Source organism: Pseudorasbora parva, chromosome 6 (genome assembly GCF_024679245.1).
Source record: "Pseudorasbora parva isolate DD20220531a chromosome 6, ASM2467924v1, whole genome shotgun sequence".
In the NCBI taxonomy this organism is placed as follows: domain Eukaryota; kingdom Metazoa; phylum Chordata; class Actinopteri; order Cypriniformes; family Gobionidae; genus Pseudorasbora; species Pseudorasbora parva.
Window position 1 is genome coordinate 5,679,658 of NC_090177.1, and position 23,513 is coordinate 5,703,170.

Genomic DNA, 23,513 nt, shown 5'->3' on the forward strand with positions numbered 1-23,513 from the left:
TAACACTTTATTTTAAGGTTCAGTTATTAACTAGTTGCTTATTAGCATGCATATTACTAGGATATTGGCTGTTTATTAGTACTTATAAAGCACATATTAATGCCTTATTCTGCATGACCTTATTCTACATCCCTTAATCCAACCCAATACCTAAACGTAAATGCTACAAAAACGACCTTACTATAAGCAGTCAATTAGGAGTTTATTGAGGCAAAAGTCTTATAGTTAATATGTGTTCCTCATACTAAAGTGTTACCATTTTTTTTTCACTAGTTGATGTCAAGAATTAAATTTCCACTAGTAAAAACTTGGCAACACTTTAGTATGGGGAACCTATATTCACTATTAACTACTTTTGCCTCAATAAACTCCTGATTTACTGCTTATTAATAGTTAGTAAGGTAGTTTTTGCATTTAAGTTTAGGTATTGGGTTGGATTAAGGGATGTAGAATAAGGTCATGTAGAATAAGGCATTAATATGTGCTTTATAAGTACTAATAAACAGCCAATATCCTAGTAATATGCATGCTAATAAGCAACTAGTTAATAGTTATTAAGCTTAAAATAAAGTGTTACCGAAAACTGTAATTCTGGAAATGTCATTTCTGATATCATAAATGATCTTTGTTAATATCAAGAATACATATCCTGCGAATTATTAAAAGTCAAAATAGCTTGCCATAGAAATGCTTTTAAAAAAAAAAAATTATAATGATTAACAGTTTATTGGTTTTTCAAAACATTTAAACATACACACAAATCCATCCTAAAACAAAAAAACAAAACAAAAAAACAACAACAATTACAACAAAACAGAATAAAGGAAGACGTAACATGGCCATAGACAAAAAAAAGAAAGAAAAGGATATAAAAACACAGATGGCAGTGATGCACAGAGCCCTTGAGTTTATAACCTTTCCTATATGTAGGTACATAATGTATCAAAAAGTGTCAGTTAATCATGTTTTCTAGTTAAATGCTATGTTTATGAGCCAGAACTGCCACAGAAATGCTTTTGTAAACTCAGATATCTTCTGCTGTTCTTTATCTGTGGCTTCTGTAGGCAAATTCATGATGCAGGTGCTGCCCCCGTGTGGACACGCCGTGCACGAGGAGGACATCCCGGATAAAGTACGTCTAATAGATCACGTCTGCACTTTTCTGTTCAAAAGTGTGTTATTAAATATACCCCCCCCCCTCCCCCTTAAATGAGCACTTTCATTCAGCGAGGATGCATTTAATCAATCAAAAGTGACAGTAAAGACATTTATAATGTTACAAACGATTTCTATTTAAAATAAATGCGGATCTTTTGAACTTTCTGTTCGTCAACGAAACCTGAAAACAAATGTTTCCCCAAAAATATGATCAGGACAAATGATAATTATCACAAATGTTTCTTGAGCATCATATGAGAATAATTAGTGAAGGATCACGTGACTCTGAAAACTGGAGTCTTTCGGGTTTGAGTCTTTCGTTCTTCCTGTTAGTCCCATAGAGTCTATGCCAGGGGTTTTCAAACTTTACGATGCCAAGGACCCCCATATATGATGCACCTTTATGGGGGACCCTTTTAAGTATATTTTTATGTATGAAAAACATTTAAACTGTTAGATAAATAGTAAGTATGACATTTTAAATACAACATTGTTTCCAAATTTAAATTGGATATACTTAATGTTTAACGTATAAACCTGACGAAGGTGTTCAATTAAAAATTACTTGTATAAGCAACTTTCACAATAAATGTATTGGTAAGCAGACTGTACCGCATTAAGAATTCTGCTCTACGAACCCAGTGAGCATGATAAAATGGACTATAGTGAGAAAAATTCACTAGCAAGATACAAAGCAAACATACAATTCTGAAGGGTAAACAAGGTGAGAAACAATAGAAATTAAACAGTTAGACTTTATCCATTTTTGCTTTATTTTTTAATTATCTAAAAATTTTCTGGGGACCCCTTAGAACCTTCTGGAGGACCCCTGACCCCAGTTTGAAAACCCCTGGTCTATGCTGTCAATAACGGAAACAGAAAAGATTAGTTCTTTTGATCGAGTCTCGGGTTTGAGTCGTTCGTTCTTTTGTCACGTCACTTGTCACCGTATAGAACACAAGTTCACAACCTTTTTAGTAAAAAGCATGTAGTTATTTATTTTATTTTTTATATTATTCTCAGTTAATATCAGACATATACAAATATGGGAAATATATTGACTATTCAATATAAGTCTAACATCACAAATTCAATTAGACTAATTTTGAATCAACTGTGTGTGTGTGTGTGTGTGTATATATATATATATATATATATATATATATATATATGTATGTATATATAATATATACACACACACAGCATGGGACTGACAGCAAGAATGAAAGACTCAAACCCGAGACTCAAAAGAACTAATCTTTTCTGTTTCCTCTATGGGTCTAACAGGAAGAACGAAAGACTCAAACCCGAAAGACTCGTAAGAACTAATCATTCGGAGATTCAGAGCTGATTCAGAGGCCATATGTTGCGTAATGCGCATGCACGGTCAACACAAAATGAACAAATCACTCTCTAAGACAACTCGCTAGTTCTGAGTCATAATAAAGATTCGTTCAAAATGAACGAATCGTTCATGAACGACACATCACTAACTCGTTGATAGATTAAACATTCGCCGTATCCGGTCGGCTAAACTCCAAACACATCTTCCCTTCTTAAGAATGACTTCAGTGCCGTTCTTTGTTCTTTTCTCAGAGAAAAGCTTAACTCCAAGTCTTCCAGAGTCGCGGTCAAAGCTGATTCGAAAGACCGCCGTTCGCCAGTTTCTGTGTTTACTAGAAGCACGCAAACGCAACTCGGCCGTCGTCATTATGGCCCCGCCCACCGACTTTATACACGATGTGATTGGCCCGGCAAGAGTTAGGGGAATACAGCTCAGACGTGTATTGAGAGTTGCTAGACGACACTCGAGGGCAGATTAAATTTGCTGCCGCTAGGGTGCGTCTAGATTTCTAGGCTAACGGCAACCATTTGCGTGTCAGGGTTTGTCTGAAAGCGTCTGAAATATAAAAATTATCTGTAGACATGACGAGAGGCAAAAAATTACAAGAAAAGCTTAACATGTACTTACAACTGCATTATTTATCTGTATTTTCTTCATTAGGATGTTGAAAGCAAGTGACCAGAAAGTTTCATTCATAATGTTTCTACTTCATGTAACATGAGCGCTCATACTGGACTGAAGCCGTTCTCATCATGTGATCACGGGAAAACATGTCTTAGGGCGCGGTGAGCTCGTGCCAGGGGCTTGGTAGTGAGCCGTTGGAAGTACCATCCTACGTCACGAAGCACCACAACGTCCAATAGGAAAATTCGACTGCAGTAGCCACCGTTCAACCTTAAAGGGGGGGTGAAATGCTGTTTCATGCATACTGAGCTTTTTCCACTGTTAAAGACTTGGATTCCCATCCTAAACATAGACAAAGTTTCAAAAACGAATGTTGGACGTTTGATGGAGTATTTCTGTGTTAAAAATACTCCTTCCGGTTTCTCACAAGTTTCGGAGAGTTTTTTTCGAGTATGGGTCGGCTTGACGTTAATAGAACGGAAGGTCCTTGTATGGGCCGTACGGGCTCTTCTCCCGGTAGGGTGCGCGCGCGTGACTAGAGCGAGAGAGGAAATGCACGCCCATAAACACTCGCTCAGCTGCAGATCCAGTCGTCAGTGAACACTAATGTCGGTTATAGTCCACGCCGCGCTCCACTTCATTCCTCCACTTTGACATTAAGCGACTTCAACGCTTCAGCACAGCAGTCCGGGAAGGCAGCGCTGCATTTGAACCGATTTGAACACAGAAATGCTTCAGTCGCATCGCAAAGTGGATCTCCACACTCCAAGAAGTTTGTTATTGACGGAGCGGTCCCAGCGATAAAGGTTCGGTCCTGCTTTGGAAGCAGCCGGTGAGTAAAACTGCTTCAAATGTCTGTGCTGTTGGCTATCGTCGCGTGAGTAAACATCAGTAAACGACACGATCGCGTTCTTTGTCATTCAAATGCGCTAACGGACTCCACTGCTGTTCTCTGTATAATATTACACTAGTCTGACGTGCAAAACCGTTTTGCTTGCTACTGCTAAGGTTTAGTCGCATACAATAGTCCATAAACCGAATCATGTCCTCATAAACTGCGAGTAAACACACACAAATGTTGACAGGCCACTAAATACAGTCCATACCACAGAGACGGACGTCCTGCTGTTGCTGTTTCTATTTCAGCCTCCGAATTTGATTCTGGATCATATATCTATTAGCTGAGATCGATAGCCATGGGTTTCTCCACGCTTGAGGACGTCACCGCTTTGTGCGCTCGTCATTCTTTAGCTCCGCCCACACGATACGCCTCCAGCCGCTCGTTTTTTTCCGGAAAGACTCGGTACAGCCTATATTTCTTTTATAAATATAATAAAACAAAAGACTTTTCAGAGATATGAAGGATGCAATACTACTCTATAGGTACTCAAGATTGACATGAGATTGACTGAAACTGAGTGTCGAATCAATAAACAGCATTAATAAAGCCCCAGTCTTGCAGATCATTAACTAAAAAAAGTCGGTTTAGGGTTTAGTTACCCTTTAATTATGAAATAAAACAAGTATTTTTATGCATTTAATCTACCTTTATATTGACCAGACTTGCAGCTAACGTTCGATGTTAAACCAAAAGCAAAAGTTACTTTAGATTTTATGTTTTTATTGGAGAACTGTTAAGGTTTGCAGCTGAAAGGTTTGTTTGAGCGGCGTCCTCTACTGTACATGCATGAATTTGCATTTTTACCTCAGCCTGAGGTTTATTATTTCAATGTTGGTGTGAAGCGGTCTTTACATTTGCACGAAAATATAACTTTGTTGTTATAAAAACTAAGATGAGAAAAAGTAAAGCGAAAGTAACGTAACGCATTTCTTTTCTTAAAAAGTAACTCAATTAGTTACTTTTCAAGGGAGTAACACAATATTGTAATGCATTACTTTTCGCAGTAACTTGAACCCCAACACTGCTCGTCTGTAAATGATTGGTTTCTGTCCTGCCTGCGTTCACACATGAACTGAACTGACCGTTTACTGTGTGTGTGTGTGTGTGTGTGTGAGAACACAGCTCTAGCACATCAAACACATCTCACCTTCGCAACAATCCAAAGATCTGTTGCTCTCCGGAGTTTAGAACAAAGCTTAGAATGTTCACGAGTCGCTTTGGAATTTCCAGCTTTAACTGACAAGAAACACTGTAACGTTTAAATGTGGCGGAATCATGTGACATCATCAAAGGCCACAGAATGTGTGAATGAGGACGACACAGTTTAACACCCAGAAAAAACTGACATTAAAATTTATTAATATTCAAAGCACAGTCTGACTGAAACACGTGCAAAATACTGGGAACAAACCTCTACTGAGTGTGTGTGTGAGTAATACAGAGAGTGTGTGTAAGTGTGTGTGTGTTAAAACTTGTGACTGAAATCCCAATCTCAAAATAAAATCCAACCTCTAAGTACATAAAGTGCATGATGGAAAATACTTGGCAATCAAGGAGAATACAAACAGCTCTCATATGGACAAAATTATTTACAATATACAGTCAAAACCGAACGATGAAGAACGAGTTACGGAAATCACCCTCTCACGTCGTCTGTCTGAAAGCTGTTTGAATATAGTGTGCACATCCCAACCGGTTTTATGGTGACAGAAAAGAAAAATCAAGAGCTCTGACAGGACATGAGAGTGAGTAAACGATGAGGGAAGGTTTTTTTGGGGGGGGGCGAACGGTGGATGCATGCACAGCAAACATCACATGTCCCGCTCCACACAGTCCAAAGAGGATAATATCCAGGTCCGGTATCTTTGGTGAGGACCAAATCCCCCCCCAAAAAACTCCTAGAGGAAGGTGTCTAAACACTGATACTCTTCTTCTTTCTTTTTTTTTAATACTGCAGAACTCGAGCACATCAAATGCTTCTCTATAGAAAAATAAACCACTTCTTATCGGATTCAAAATAGTCTTTTAATACGTTCCTTCAACTGCGCTTGGAAAAAAAAACACACACAGGGACTGTCTGATTGTCGAGCAGAGCAGAGCCGATCGTCTGCCAAGTGCTTAAGTGTGTACTGTAGTGTACACTTAGGGGCGATGGTCTACGAAAAAAGAACCCTGCTTTCTTTTTAGAAGGGAAGGGGACATGAACGTAACATGGAGTATGTACTCGACAGGCAGTGTGTTTACGGCAAGTCACTGGCCATTATTCCACTGAGATTAAAGCCCAATCGACCCGTCTGAGCCCAATTCCGGCGGTGGGCGTGGCTTAATCAACACTTTGGGTCGTCAGGGGGCGTGTCAATGTCCAAATGCCCCGCCCCCAAAGCGAGAGAGCCCTCTGAACTCCCGCTGGCTATTGGCTGCAACTCACCTGTGGAGGAGAAAACACAATCATATTCATAATCATCAGCATAGCTGCGTAAGATGAGAATACATGGTAACACTTTAGTATGAGGAACACATATTAACCCTTTAACTGTCCCTTTTTGAGAATAGTCATGAAAATGGACTATCCAAACCTAAAGGGTTGTAATTCATGAATGCTTTGGAATATAGACTTAAGTTTGGTCTTGATTTACGATGACAATCAGCAGATTATTGCTGAAGTGAAAGCATTTCAAAAATATAAAATAATAGAAAAGTGTATGAAAGTTTAAATTGACTGAAAATTAAAAATACAGTACTAAATATTTTTTATTTTACATAAAATATTGTACAAATTTTTTTTACAAAAAAATTACTATGAAATCAAAGCCATATGTCTAACCAAATTGTGTTCCAAATTTGAAGTTGATATCACAAAAATTGAAGTCCCCATGAGATTTTGTTTAGGCGCTATACCAAAAATAACCACCGGGTGTCATTCAATTTCCAATGATTGTTTATTTGATGTATTTTCCTGTAAATTTCTGTCCAAATATCACTTCCATCATAAAACAGTCACCAAATATTTAACATTGAGACTCAGACCTTTCAAATTATGTGTTTTGTCAAGATAAGAAAAGATTTTCATTATAAAGTAGTTAAAGGTTACAACTGCACTCTCGTCATAAATTACTATTTTACTGTCATCATGTAATTTTTATCATAAAACAATGGACACATATCTTTTCAGGAGTGTTAGACCTTTCCAACAATATATAGTTTGTCATGATTACATTAGGATTTAAGTGAAATATAGTGAAGTTAACACTTTTGACGGATATTCGCGCCACGTTAACCAATCAGGAGCTGGCTCTAGTAGTGACAACAATGAGGACAAAATCATATGTGGAGACCGGGAGCTGCACGATACATCTTCTTTCTTTATAGAAACAGAGATAGAAAGGATCTTGCTTGGAAGAAAGTAAGTGAGGAGGTCGGACAATCTGGTAAGTTGTAAAAAACGCTCTCTACTCAATTTGAGCTACATATAGGATGATTTCAGGATGATTGATGAGACACTTTTTGCCATCAAGATGACTTTAACCCCACAGAAATTTAATAAATACGCAAGGCTGTCTGGATGGTTTGCTATTTCCATATATAGGGCATGCATTTATTATAATATTACCCACAATGCCCTGCACTAGAGAAGATTAGGACTTCTCTGACATTGTGGAAAAATCCCACTTACTCTGTTCGGTTGGCAAGGTGTCCTGGGACAGGGGCTCAGAGTCCAGGAGGACCTGAGGGAGACCCACCATCCTCACTCCAGGGTCGACGTCTCCGGCCATGACATCATCACTCATCACCATGGCGTTGAGAGCCACGCCCCCCACAGCGAGTTCGTAGTCCAGAGGAAGATCGTTCAGACACTCGGCACTCGACTGCATAACATTCAATTACACAACATTCATAAAGTACAAGTAACATGCCACACAATTACCCCCCCCCCCCCCCCCCCACACACACACACTCACTGACTCACTGACTGACTGACTGACTGATTGACTCACTGACTGACTCACTCACTGACTGACTCACTCACTCACTGACTCACTCACTCACTGACTGACTCACTCCCTGATTGACTCACTCCCTGATTGACTCACTCCCTGATTGACTCACTCCTGATTGACTCACTCCCTGATTGACTCACTCCCTGATTGACCACTCCCCAGACTGACTCACTCCCAGACTGACTCACTCCCTGACTGACTCACTCCCAGACTGACTCACTCCCAGACTGACTCACTCCCAGACTGACTCACTCCCTGACTGACTGACTGACTGACTGACTGACTGACTGACTGACTGACTGACTGACTGACTGACTGACTGACTGACTGACTGACTGGACTGACTGATGACTGACTGACTGACTGACTGACTCACTCACTCACTCACTCACTCACTCACTCACTCACTCACTCACTCACTCACTCACTCACTCACTCACTCACTCACTCACTCACTCACTCACTCACTCACTCTAATTTATATAGTAGGCTACTAGACACAATTTACTATGAAATACATTGGCAAGGAGGATCCTCTGTGTCAGTGGGTCGAATTATACCATGGCCTTTGGGGGAGGGGGTTGAATTGGGTGGGGTTGGGATTGTGTTAGGGGGCGTGCCGTGGCCTTATATATTCATTCCTTGCGCGAGGACTTACAAAGACGCAACAGCTATGTATATGCACTACTTGCTTATGCAATCACTATAGGATAAATCACTATTTTGACTTTTTTGACACTAATTTATAGGTCAAACAGTCACCCACAATTAGTCTATAAACAAACAGGCTGTCTCTGAGTTCACATGAACAGCGATTAAGATACTCATCACGCCACTAAAATAACAACAACACAGCCACAAAAACTTAATTGGGAATAACGCCTTACCTTAAAACCAAAGTTAATTAAACTGCCTTGTTTTCTTTTTGCCATGGCTATGATGCTATATGAATTTCCAAATGGATTTCCAGGACGCGTGCAGATCAATGGTTATATTATGTTTTATTTTTTCTATAAATATTTGAGTTAATTATGCTTTAATCATGAGCGGGATTTGCACCGCAGCGGCCCACACCTTGAGGCTCATGAGGAATAGCACGTATATCACATGATCGCATTACACAAAACTGAAAATATTGAACATTGTCAATATTTTTTGAGACCCCCAAAAATGTATAAATCATGTTTTCAGGGGAGCCCTTGTCTTAATAAGGGGAGCTGAGCTCGCCCTTGTCCCCCCGTAGTTGTCCCCCCCCCCCCCCCCCCCCGTGCGCTGCAGGTCCAGTAGGAGGCCAGAAGAAACCGGCTCAACCCGGGGACAATTCAATATTATTTCTACACAGTACGAGGAAAGCTAAAAATAAGTAGCTAATCTTCTGTTTCAGGCACCAACAGCACCTTATAGCCCTTTAACCCCTTTTCCTGATGCAGTACAAAATGTGCGATATCCCAACACGCTTAACGCAAGTTGGGGGAGAGACGCACACTTCGATTAGACTGTATAAACACGCAGCATCTTAATTGTTAAGAAAATGAAACGAATAAATGAATAATTTGACGCTACAATGAGCATTTACTACTTTAAAAAATGCGGGTCAGGAAGCGGGTCGGGTACAATATTTGTATTTGCATTGCGGCCCGAGTTGCGGGCAGGTTAGTCGAATACGTCGGTCGGCTGCGGGTTGTTTATACATTGACCAGCAAATCACTGGTGCTTATTAGAGTTACTAAGCTATGTGAATAAATACATGATACACGCCTAATACATGATACTTTTGAGGGAACTATCACTTTAAACTAGCAGGAGGAAGGAGAGAAACACTGACCGTGAGGCCGAGGGCTTTCAAGATGTTCATTTTACACATGGGACAGGTGCGGTGGTCCACCAGCCAGGGGTCCACACAGCCCTTATGAAACAGATGCCTGAGAGAGAGAGAGAGAGAGAGAGAGAGAGAGAGAGAGAGAGAGAGAGAGAGAGAGAGAGAGAGAGAGAGAGAGAGAGAGAGACCAACACGGGATCAGACCTTCTCTCTCAGGCTTTACTCACGCTTCACTTCAATCTAATCTAGAGAACATTCACAGGTCTTGTACATCCTCTTTCTGTGGTAAAAAAGAATAATTATTAATTCTGTTGTGTTTTGTTGTAATCGTGTAAATTATGCTATAATATAATATAATAAATATAAAATAAATAATATAATAGTTATTTTATATTAATAATAAAAATATAATTGATATAATATAATAAAATATAATTAATATAATATAATTAATATGCGATAATACAATATAATATAATAAATATAATATACTATAATTAAAATAATTAATATAATTTAAATATTATATAATATAAATTAAAGGGGGTGAAATGCTGTTTCATGCATACTGAGCTTTTTACACTGTTAAAGACTTGGATTCCCATCCTAAACATAGACAAAGTTTCAAAAACTAATGTTGGACGTTTGATGGAGTATTTCTGTGTTAAAAATACTCCTTCCGGTTTCTCACAAGTTTCGGAGAGTTTTTTTCGAGTGTGGGTCGACTTGACGTTACTAGAGCGGAAGGTCCTTGTATGGGCCGTACGGGCTCTTCTCCCGGTAGGGTGCGCGCGCGTGACTAGAGCGAGAGAGGAAATGCACGCCCATAAACACTCGCTCAGCTGCAGATCCAGTCGTCTGGGTGACGTCGAGCGACTTCAACGCTTCAGCACAGCATTCTGGGAAGGCAGCGCTGCATTTGAACCGATTTGAACACAGAAATGACGGGAAGCTTCACAACATCGCTTCAGTCGCGTCGCAAAGTGGATCTCTACAGTCACTGCTGTCAGGACTTCACCAAATCCCAGCGATAAAGGTTCGGTCTGGCTTTGGAAGCAGCCGGTGAGTAAAACTGCTTCAAACGTTCTGTGCTGTTGGCTATCGTCGCATGAGTAGAGATCACGTAAACGACACGATCGCGTGCTTCCCGTCATTCAAATGCGTCTAACGCGTTACTCCATTGCTGTTCTCTGTATAACGTTACACTAGTCTGACGTGCACCAAACCGTTTTGCTTGCTACTGCTAAGGTTTAGTCGCATACAATAGTCCATAAACCGAATCATGTCCTCATAAACTGCGAGTAAAGACACACAAATGTTGACAGGCCACTAAATACAGTCCATACCACAGAGACGGACGTCCTGCTGTTGCTGTTTCTTCTGTTCAATTTATTTCTGCCTCCGAATGATTCTGGATCATATATCTGTATTAGTTGAATCTGATTGATAGCCATGGGTTATTATTAGAGTAACGTTTTCTTCTCCACGCTTGAGGACGTCACCGCGTCATTCTTTAGCTCCGCCCACACGATACGCCTCCAGGCGCTCGGTTTTTTCCGGAAAGACTCGGTACAGCCTATATTTCTTTTATAAATATGATAAAACTAAAGACTTTTCGGAGATATGAAGGATGCAATACTACTCTATAGGTACTCAAGATTGACATGAGATTGACTGAAACTGAGTGCTTCACCCCCCCTTTAACTATAATATAAAACATTATATAAAATAATTAATATAATACAATATAATTAATAAGATATAATATAATATAATGTAATATAATATTATTAAAATTATTACAAAATTTACCTGCAGGGTAAGATTCTCACTACATCATTTGGCTTATAACCTTCGATACACACGGCACAGTTATCAAAATCACTCTCCGTTTCCTAAAGGAAAACAAACACACACACACACACACACACACACACACACACACACACACACACACACACACACACACACACACACACACACACACACACACACACACACACACACACACACATTATAAAGAGTTGAGTATCAGCAGAAATCAGTGGTTTACAGATGAAGATACTGAATGTTTAATCAGTCACCTGATCGCCTTTCCTGATGGTCCGCACTTGTAATTGGCTGATGGCTTTTTTGGCAGCGTCACCCAACCTCCGCTGACCAATCAGAGAACAGAAGGTGATTAATGAATGCATTTCTCCTTCCAATACATCGTTTCTTTGTTTCTTGTTGTTATCATAAAAGCTGTAATGAAAGGCTCTGTTGCCTTCAGGCTGCGGTTGCTTTCCTGTGGCCTGTAATCATGTTTTAGGGTCTAGCTCACACACACACACATACACACACACACACACACACACACACACACACACACACACACACACACACACACACACACACACACACACACACACACACACACACACACACACACACACACACACACACACACACACACACACACACACACACACACACACAGCGATGCAGTAACAGCGGTGGAGCAGAAGAATGTGGTTTGATCTCAGGGCTGCACAAGCTGGACAAAATTTTGTGATTTTATAATCAAAAAAAGCTATAAAATAATAAGAATAAGTATTATTACTAAATTAAAATAGTAGTAAATAATTACTCAAAAATATTAAATATTGCTAATGTAATATTTCACTGTAAAAATGTGCATTTACGAGAAATATGACCAATAATTGGTTTACATTACAGCTAAAAAATGACAAAATAATAATAATTAGTATTTTTAAAACTAAATAAAAATAAAAATATTACTAAAAGTTAGAAATTTTACTTAAAAATTTTACTTATGTAATATTTCACTGTAAAATAACAAATACATATTAAAGTAAAGAAAATATATTAAAGTATATTACATATTTTTCATTTCATAATACTTTTATTACACATTACAACTGTAAATGTATTATTATTATTATAACTAAATAAAGTATAAAAAATTACAAATGTAATATTTCACTGTTAAATAAATTACAACTAAAATTACAAAGAAAATAATATTAATAATAATTATTATTAATAATAATAATAATTATTATTATTATTACTACTACTACTACTACTACTACTACTACTAAATAAAAATATAAAAAATGACTAAAAACTAAATTTGGAATGGTACTTATGTAAAATAATAAATGTGAGTATAATAGAATATTCATATATTTATTATTTAATAAAGAAAATTATAATATGAATAAATGAATTTAAAATGAATAAAGAAAAATATAATAATAATTTTATTTTACATTACAACTGTAAATGTATTATTATTAATACTAAATAAAAACATAAAAAAATCACACACAAAAAACAAAAATTAAAATATTATCGATGTAATATTTTACTGTAAAAAAAAGAGTATAAGAAAATACAAAATTTATTTTACATTACAACTGTAAAATTACAATAGTAATATTTATGACACATTTATGAATATTAATATTAATTACAAAATGCCATATCGTGATTTTGGTTTTATGTTAAATGAATCATGCAGCTCTATTTGACCTTCACATAATGGTCATTTTGAGAAAAACGTGTCTCTAAAGCAGACCTGCGACGGCTGTATGACACGTCAGCTGCACTTTAGCTCATAAATGTGTCGTTTTTTGGGGTTGTTTGCACCTGGTTGCGGTCCCTGGCGTTGGCATATCTGAAGCGCTGGATGTAGTAAAAGACGAGCCAGGCCAGCGAGATGATCATGAGGATGATGAAGGAGATTGAGACGAAGACCACGGAGGTGCGGCTGACGTATTTCTGGAGGTTTCGTGTTCCTATAGTGATGTGCATGTGCACCGTGATGTTCCTCTCCATCAGAAGAACCAACTCACGACCCTTCGGCTCAGGGATCATGATGGCAACCACATCACTCGTGCCTGAAACAGAGATGAAAACCGTTAAACAACCCTTAGAATAAACTGAGGCGTCAGTCATTTCAGTCTCACTTCCTGTTATAAAACAATGCCACACATTTGCATATTGCCAGTCTATGGTCTTCTTCATTGGCTGCAGGGTAACGATGTCTACTTTGACCCTCACTGTAGCTGTAGCTGAGACTGGAAGAGTTTGGTTCGACAAATCAAAACAGACCAATCAGGGCAGAGGAAGCTCTCAGAAAGGCGGAGTTTAGAGAGACTAAATCTTCAAACCGTTCTCAGACTCTCTGAGAAATGAGCTGATGCTGCAGTGTGTATTATGAGAAAGTTCAAGTGTTTTGAAATTAAAAAAAAAAAAAATACTGGAAAGTTTCCAAAAATCCTAAAAAAGTTAGAAAAAAAAAAAGTTAGAAAAAATCCTAGAAAAGTTTCCAAAAAATACTGGAAAGTTTCCAAAAATCCTAAAAAGGTTACCAAAAAAAAGTTTCCAAAAATCCTAGAAAAGTTTCCAAAAAATACTGGAAAGTTTCAAAAAATACTGGAAAGTTTCAAAAAATACTAAAAAGGTTACAAAAAAAGTTTCCAAAAATCCTAGAAAAGTTTCCAAAAATCCTAGAAAAGTTTCCAAAAATCCAAGAAAAGTTTCCAAAAATCCTAGAAAAGTTTCCAAAAAATCCTAAAAAAGTTACAAAAAAATGTTTCAAAAAATCCTAGAAAAGATTCCAAAAAATGCTGAAAATTTCCAAAAATCCTAAAAAAGTTTTAAAAAAAAGTTTACAAAAAAAGATTCCAAAAAATGCCTTAAAGTTTCCAAAAAATTCTGGCAAGTTTCCAAACTAGCTTCCATACTAGAGTTACAACAGGTTTGCAAAACCCCACAAAACTATGCTGTGCGGAGACAACCAATGAAACACAGACCTCATCCATTACAGACACATGAATATTAAAATATGACCACGGAGAGAAAAATACACTTTGGAGAGTTAAGCACTTTTAAAATCATAAACTATTTGAGGTTTGAAAACAAACGCGGAAGAGAAGACAATGCTGAATAAAGTCGTAGTTTTTGTGATTTTTGGACCCAAATGTATTTCCGATGCTTCAAGAGACTCTAATTAACCCACTGATGTCTCATATGGACTACTGTGATGATGTCTTTATTCCCTTTCTGGACATGGACAGTATAGTGTGCATACACTTGCATACGCTCTCTGACTAAATATAAAATATCTTAAACTGTGTGTGAAGATGAACGGAGGTCTTACGGGTGTGGAACGACATTAGGGAGAGGAGTTAATGACAGTCATTTCATTTTTGGGTGAACTAACCCTTTAAAAGGCATCATCAAATTCATATCATAGCAAAAATAAATACTGTAAGAGTATTTGGTATGAACTGGTATACCGCCCAGCACTACTGGAGAGTTTCCAAAGAATCCTAGAAAATTTCCACAAAATGCTGATATTTCAATCCAAATTTTTTACATATTGTGCCTTTAATGGGAATGAATGGGAATAAATTGTAAATGTGCTAAACTACAGGTTAGCCTTTACCAGGGTACGTCAATGTAGTTGAAAATGCATCAAAATCCTGCCGCATAATTTGGGTTAAAACAACCATTTAACGCACTTTCAGATGATTTTCTACACATTTCTCAATCACATACACACAACACACCCCTGCATGCAAAACATTTGGTCCAAAACACAGAAAAAAACACAGGAATATTATGAAATATTACAAATTAAAATAAGGGGCTTCTATTTTAATATAATTTCAAATGTGATTTATTCCTGTGATCATTTCAGCATCATTACTCCAGTCTTCATTGAGCACGTTTACATGCACACCAGTAAGATGATAACTCACATATATCAGCTTATTGAAATAACCAGTTTTCCCCGTTTACATGCAAACTAGTAAACTGACAATGTAAACCGCATTTACATGACTTTATTAATAAACAGGGTTATTTCCTTGTAGTGACGTCAAAAATAATAATGTCCGTATATCTGACTCTGAGTTTTTGAAATGTTACGTCAGTTGTGATGTTAATAAAGCGTGCCAGCATGAGATTTACAGCTCATATTATCCCTCATGAAGTTACAGATGAAGCGTTTTGACTGAACCTCTTCTACTTCAGCTGCATGAGATGAGAATAACACGTCTCTTATGTCCTTATTAGTGTTGTCACGATACCAAAATTATGACTTCGATACGATACCAGACTAAAATATCGATATATCGATACTAAATCGATACCACAGTAAAAAAAAAAAAAAAAAATTATATATATATATATATATATATATATATATATATATATATATATATATATATATATATATATATATATATATATATATATATATATATATATAAAAAATCATATAGTCATATGCGTAATATGACAACAGAACTTGTTATTATTCATTGTTATTTTTTACTAAAAATTCATGTGGCCAGCATGTTCCTTAGGGTTGGGCATCGTTTTGATTTGAACAATTATTGATCAATTGATCCTACTATTAAAATTATCTCACACATTTTTTCTATCTCAATGTATTTTTTACAATGGGGTAATTGTGTTGCAATAGCTTACACACAGCACAAGGAAGCTTGATTTCGAATGGTAAATTGGATTTAAAAAGACGAGTAAGCAGTAATAAAATAAGAACAAATAAACAGATTACAAACAATAGCACAAATAAATGCAATAGAATAGAAGATACAAATGAAATAGACTGCTTTATTTTTTCAGGTAGGTCTAACATTCAGATAAGAAACTGAATAAAAAAAATGCATAGTAATTACATTTAAAACAACATTGGATAATGTTCTTTATAAAAAATTCAATAGCGTACAGATGAAACTATTAAAGTTACACAAGTTGATCGTTTGTCTTTTTGTAGTTTGAATAACAAATGACTGCGGTCCCTTTAAGACTAACAGACGCATGGATCCTAAACACTGCTCCTGTTCCTCGTTCTTCCTGAACTGTTTGCGACTGTGTTCACGTTAATACTCTTCCAGATGTGCACTGATAGTTCTTTGAGTGTATTTGACCAATAATAAGCTGGAAAAAGAAGCAAATGTTTGCACTTGTATCATGTCAGAGGCGGCTTTATTACGGTAGGCTATGTGTGTGTGCGCTTCAGTGTGAGCATTAAATCTGCGGGGATTAGTTGAATTAATTTATGTGCAATCCCAGGAAATTCAGACCGATCACACACTAACACTAACACACTGTCATGAGGAAAAAGTCCAGCAGAACGCGCGTTTGCCGTGCTCAGAGGTTAACCGGGCTGAGTGAGAATATGCCGGTGTGTGTCAACTCGCTGACGGTCAGAGAGGAGAGTGCAGCTGATATCGATACTGTAAAAACTGAGAATCGTATCGTTTCTGATATTCCAGTATCGATACATATCGAAATATCAATATTTTTGACAACACTAGTCCTTATTTCATGCAAAACGTTAGCTCAGTCTGTCTAGATGCGTTTAAATGTGCATGTCAACGTGCTTAATGTTGCAAACAATTAATATTTGTTATTACCTCCAATACTTTTTTTCAGGATTCTTTGACGAATAAAAAGTTAAAAAAGAACAGCATTTATTTTTTTAAAAAATGGTAACAATAGGCCTTACGTTAATCTTTTTTCTTCTCTTTTTCTGAAAGATATCATTCTTTTTATTCAGCAAGGATGTGTTAAATTGATCAAAAGTGATAGTAAAGACTTCTATTTTAAAAAAAAATCTGTTCTTTTTAACTTTTCATTCATCAATAAATCCTGAAAAAAGTATTACAGGTTCCACAAAAAAAAATCCTGTGTTTTCAACATTGATAATAAATCATAATATTAGAATGATTTCTGAAGGCTCATGTGACACGGAAATAAATAACACAACAATTGCTGCAATAAACATAAATGTATTATTACATATTTACTTAGTTAGAAGTAATTCATTGAAAAATCAATATGCTAAAAAATTGCATATTTATTTTATTTGGCTTATGTGTCATGACCAAACAACACGTTTATATTTATGCTTGTATATGATACAGTTTATATGAATTTCCAAATAATTCCAATAAATTCTTGTTATATTTCCAAATTGGAATATTTCAAAAATTCCCCAGAGTTCCGGTGGAAAGTTTCCACCCCTTTGCAACCCTATTCACCTCATGTGTCAAATGCATTTAAAATCACTCAAAATAACTAGATATGAATTCATCAAAACACATGCATTGACTATCATAAGGCAGACGTGCATTTATAATCTCGCATCAGTCATAACACAATCAGATATGCATTCACCATGACACACAACCGAATTTGCATCTGCAAACACACATAACCAGACGAGATGTGCATTTACCATCTAACAACATGTTTTCATCATCACTTATATCTGTGCATTCACACACACACATACACACACACAAGTAGATGCATGCACCAAAACAACTGATTTGAAAGCCAACACTCATAAACTAATATGCACACAATTTGCATTCACTCACCTAAAGGATTATTAGGAACACCTGTTCAATTTCTCATTAAGGCAATTATCTAATCAACCAATCACATGGCAGTTGCTTCAAAGCATTTAGGGGTGTGGTCCTGGTCAAGACAATCTCCTGAACTCCAAACTGAAAGTCAGAATGGGAAAGAAAGGTGACTTAAGCAATTTTGAGCGTGGCATGGTTGTTGGTGCCAGACGGGCCGGTCTGAGTATTTCACAATCTGCTCAGTTACTGGGATTTTCACACACAATCATTTCTAGGGTTTACAAAGAATGGTGTGAAAAGGGAAAAACATCCAGTATGCGGCAGTCCTGTGGGAGAAAATGCCTTGTTGATGCTCGAGGTCAGAGGAGAATGGGCCGACTGATTCAAGCTGATAGAAGAGCAACTTTGACTGAAATAACCACTCGTTACAACCGAGGTATGCAGCAAAGCATTTGTGAAGCCACAACACGCACAACCTTGAGGCTGATGGGCTACAACAGCAGAAGAACCCACCGGGTACCACTCATCTCCACTACAGAAAGGAAAAAGAGGCTACAATTTACACGAGCTCACCAAAATTGGACAGTTGAAGACTGGAAAAATGTTGCCTGGTCTGATGAGTCTCGATTTCTGTTGAGACATTCAGATGGTAGAGTCAGAATTTGGCGTAAACAGAATGAGAACATGGATCCATCATGCAGGCTGGTGGTGGTGGTGTAATGGTGTGGGGGATGTTTTCTTGGCACACTTTAGGCCCCTTAGTGCCAATTGGGCATCGTTTAAATGCCACAGCCTACCTGAGCATTGTTTCTGACCATGTCCACCCCTTTATGACCACCATGGCCCCATCCTCTGATGGCTACTTCCAGCAGGATAATGCACCATGTCACAAAGCTTGAATCATTTCAAGTTGGTTTCTTGAACATGACAATGAGTTCACTGTACTAAAATGGCCGCCACAGTCACCAGATCTCAACCCAATAGAGCATCTTTGGGATGTGGTGGAACGGGAGCTTCGTGCCCTGGATGTTCATCCCACAAATCTCCATCAACTGCAAGATGCTATCCTATCAATATGGGCCAACATTTCTAAAGAATTCTTTCAGCACCTTGTTGAATCAATGCCACGTAGAATTAAGGCAGTTCTGAAGGCGAAAGGGGGTCAAACACAGTATTAGTTCCTAATAATCCTTTAGGTGAGTGTATAAAGCATACATTCACCACACAACCAAATATGAATGTATCACTCATACTAGATACGCATTTATATGCAATATTTATATTTTACTCCAGCTTTCCTTCAATGAAAAAAATGTCTTTAGCAGTTTTAGTCTTTTCTGACTTTAAAGCACAGTGAAAACCAAGCAAACCCCCAAATAAAATGCAAACTTCAAAGCGAGAATGAAAGCAAACGGGTAAAAGAAACGCTGATGTACTGATCCAGAACAAAGAGAGGAACTCAGCGAGCAACACTTCACAGGGGCCGCTAAGAGACGCTTCCTCTGAGAGCGCTGACGTGACCCTTCTACTCTTAAACATCACGCTCACCACTTCCAGATGTGTGAGGACATGCAGACACAGCTGGACGCCTGCAAACCCTGCTCAGGAGCAACCAACCGTTCAAACACTCCAAACAGAACCAAAGATACCCAAATGCATTATTATTTAAATAAAGGCATACTCATCACATGGTAAATACCCGAATGTGAAGTGTGTTTTTAAGACACAGAAACACAGACTGAAATAAAGCAACAGGTGAATAATCCCAAGATAAGCTGCCTTCGTTTACATCAGGCATTTATGAACAGCTAACACCTGAGCAGCATTTACCATTCATCACCCATAACTAGATAGATATGCATTTATCATTTTCAAAACACGTTACACGTTCATCACACATTTTGCAAAACACACTCAAACACATGCACTCACCATAATACATATTTTACTACAACACATAAAACCAGATGTGCATTCACCAGCACACACAACTAAATATGCATTTATCATCACGCATAATTAACTACATCAAATCACATGCGCATTCACCAGCTAACATAACTAGATATGCAATTATGCATTTATCAACACACTCAAGCACACATGCATTAGCCATCACATTTAGGAAGATATGCATTTATAACCACACATATACCAAAACAAAATCAAATATGCATGACATGCATTCACTACAAATGCATAAACTATTGCACAAATGCACATTAACATACACAGTTAACACACACACACACACACACACACACACAATCAGACATGCATTTAGCACCACACTAAACACCTATGCACTTAAGATCGCATGCATTCATCAGCACACATAGCTACATATACAATAATGCATTCATCATGCACAAGAACATGCCTTATCATCACATTTACCAAAACACACACTCAAATATGCATCACATGCACAACTTAAATAACGTAAAATGTGCATTTAGCACACATAACGAGAAATGCATTTATCATGAAACAAAACAAACGTGCTAAATATCACACACACACACACACACACACACACACACACACACACACACACACACACAATATGCATGCATCAGCACACAAAACTAGATATGCAATATTGCAATTATCACACCTAAGCACACATGCATTAACCATCACGCAATCAAATATCTATAACCTATTGCGCATTTACAAACACACACAATCAGACATGCATTTATCACCACGCTAAACACATATGCACTTAATATCACATATGCATTCATCAGCACACATAACTACATATGCAATGCTGCATTTATCATCATATGCAAGAACATGCATTATCATCACATTTACCAAAACAACCTAAAATATGCATGACATGCGTTCACCAACTTAACGTAAAATGTGCATTTAACACACATAACCAGACATGCATTTATCATTCAACAAACACACGCACTTAATAATATCACACATCATAAAGCATGCATCAGCCCACATAACTAGATATGCAATATTGCATTTATCACACCTAAGCACACATGCATTAGCCATCACGCAATCAAATATCCGTGACGTGCATTCACTATAATGCATAACCTATAGCGCATTTATCAACACACATAATCAGACATGCACACAAAACATATTACGCACTTAATATCACACACATGCATTCGCCAAACATAACGAGATATGCAATTACGCATTAATCACATGCATTATCCATCACTGATAACCTGTCATGTGTATTTCTCTAGCGCACGTGCATTCACCTGGATGCGGCATAGTGATCGTCTCGTTGGGGTTGGAGGATCCCACGTTGAATATGACCACGGCTGACGCGTTGTGTCCCACGGCGTGTCTGATTTTATCTTTGAACGTGCAGTTTCCTCTGCTGATGAGCGCGATCCACGCGCCGTGCGCACGCGGTGTGAACCTGCTGTTGGGGTCGCACGCGTGTCTGTCCTGTGGCGTGGCGGGCATCGCCAACACGCCCCTGGCCTCGCGCTTGAGCGAGTGCTCCCCGTAACGCCCGCACTCCGTTTTTTCCGTCCGGACCTCGGCCGTGTCCGGATCCACGTATGTGATGTTGACGAACGCCGTGTACCATTCCTCCTTCTCGGCCACCGTGAAGTCCAAACACAGCAGATGCACGAAGCAGAAGGACAGGAGCCAGGTGGACAGCGCCAGACTGCGACACGCCTGGATCACAGAGAGTGCCATAGCAGTATTATTGTTATTGTTATGATAGCGGCCGCGAGTCGCGCGTTCACTCCATAATCTCCCTTTACGCGGCGCAATAACTGACACTCATGAATGAACCGTACAAAACACTCGACTTGAACGACCGAATATGTTGATTAATAAACCCAAGAGCCTGTTGCACGCACGAGAGGCGCGTTGGTTGGGTTGAAACGCGAGCAGAAGCGGCGCGACGGAGGCATGGTGTCGGATGTTTTCGGCCTTCAGCTGCTGACACACACACACACACACACTGACCGCGCACTCAGCGAACAGCGGCCACTAGCGGCGGAGCGACGATCTGCGCATGCGCGACACGCTAAGGGAGCGTCGGGAAAATCAAGCTTTGCACTGAAGCGAAACAACAGTTAGGGAGTGCGTGGAATAATTCAGTCTGTTAGAAAACATCGAACAGATTAGTTTTTCTTCTCTCTATTTTGTTATTATACATTATAAATTGTATAAAAATACATATTATTCAGATTGTCGAGTATTTATCCATAATGACTGTGTTTCTATCTGTCTGTCCATCCGTCCATCCATCCATCCATCCATCTATCTATCTATCTATCTATCTATCTATCTATCTATCTATCTATCTATCTATCTATCTATCTATCTATCTATCTATCTATCTATCCGTCCATCCATCGATCATCCATCCATCCACATATCTATCTATCTATCCATCCATCCATCCATCCGTTTTTCTATCCATCCATCCATCCATCCATCCATCCATCCATCCATCTATCTATCTATCTATCTATCTATCTGTCCGTCCGTCCATCCATCTCTCTCTCCATCCACCCATCCACCCATCCACCCATCCATCTATCTATCTATCTATCTATCTATCTATCTATCTATCTATCTATCTATCTATCTATCTAATCCATCCGTCCGTCCGTCCGTCCATCCATCTATTTATCATCCATCCATCCATCCATCCATCCATCTATCTATCTATCTATCTATCTATCTATCTATCTATCTATCTATCTATCTATCTAATCCATCCATCCGTCCGTCCATCCATCTATTTATCATCCATCCATCCATCCATCCATCCATCCATCCATCCATCCATCCATCTATCTATCTATCTATCTATCTATCTATCTATCTATCTATCTATCTATCTATCTATCTATCTATCTATCTATCATCCATCCATCTATCTATCTATCTATCTATCTATCTATCTATCTATCTATCTATCTATCTATCTATGTAATCCATCCATCCATCTATCCATCCATCCGTCCGTCCGTCCGTCCATCCATTCCTCTATCTATCTATCCAACCATCCATCCGTCCGTCCGTCCGTCCATCCATTCCTCTATCTATCTATCCATCCATCCGTCTTTCTATCCATCCATCCATCTATCTATCTATCTATCTATCTATCTATCTATCTATCTATCTATCTATCTATCTATCTATCTATCTATCTATCATCCATCCATCTATCTATGTAATCCATCCATCCATCTATCCATCCATCCGTCCGTCCGTCCGTCCATCCATTCCTCTA

General features: G+C 38.2%; 1 protein-coding gene across 1 annotated transcript; it reads right to left on the reverse strand.

The window, feature by feature from the left end:
• Positions 1-5,364: 5,364 nt before the first annotated feature.
• On the reverse strand, positions 5,365-22,240 carry rnf150b (ring finger protein 150b). The gene is made up of 7 exons (XM_067445490.1): positions 21,508-22,240; positions 13,500-13,750; positions 11,930-12,001; positions 11,658-11,740; positions 9,852-9,948; positions 7,702-7,894; positions 5,365-6,456 (listed from the first exon to the last, which is right to left on the reverse strand). Exons 1-7 carry the CDS (start codon positions 21,956-21,958, stop codon positions 6,356-6,358), a joined length of 1,248 nt encoding a protein of 415 aa, XP_067301591.1. The 5' UTR covers positions 21,959-22,240; the 3' UTR covers positions 5,365-6,355.
• Between the last annotated feature and the right edge of the window lie 1,273 nt (positions 22,241-23,513).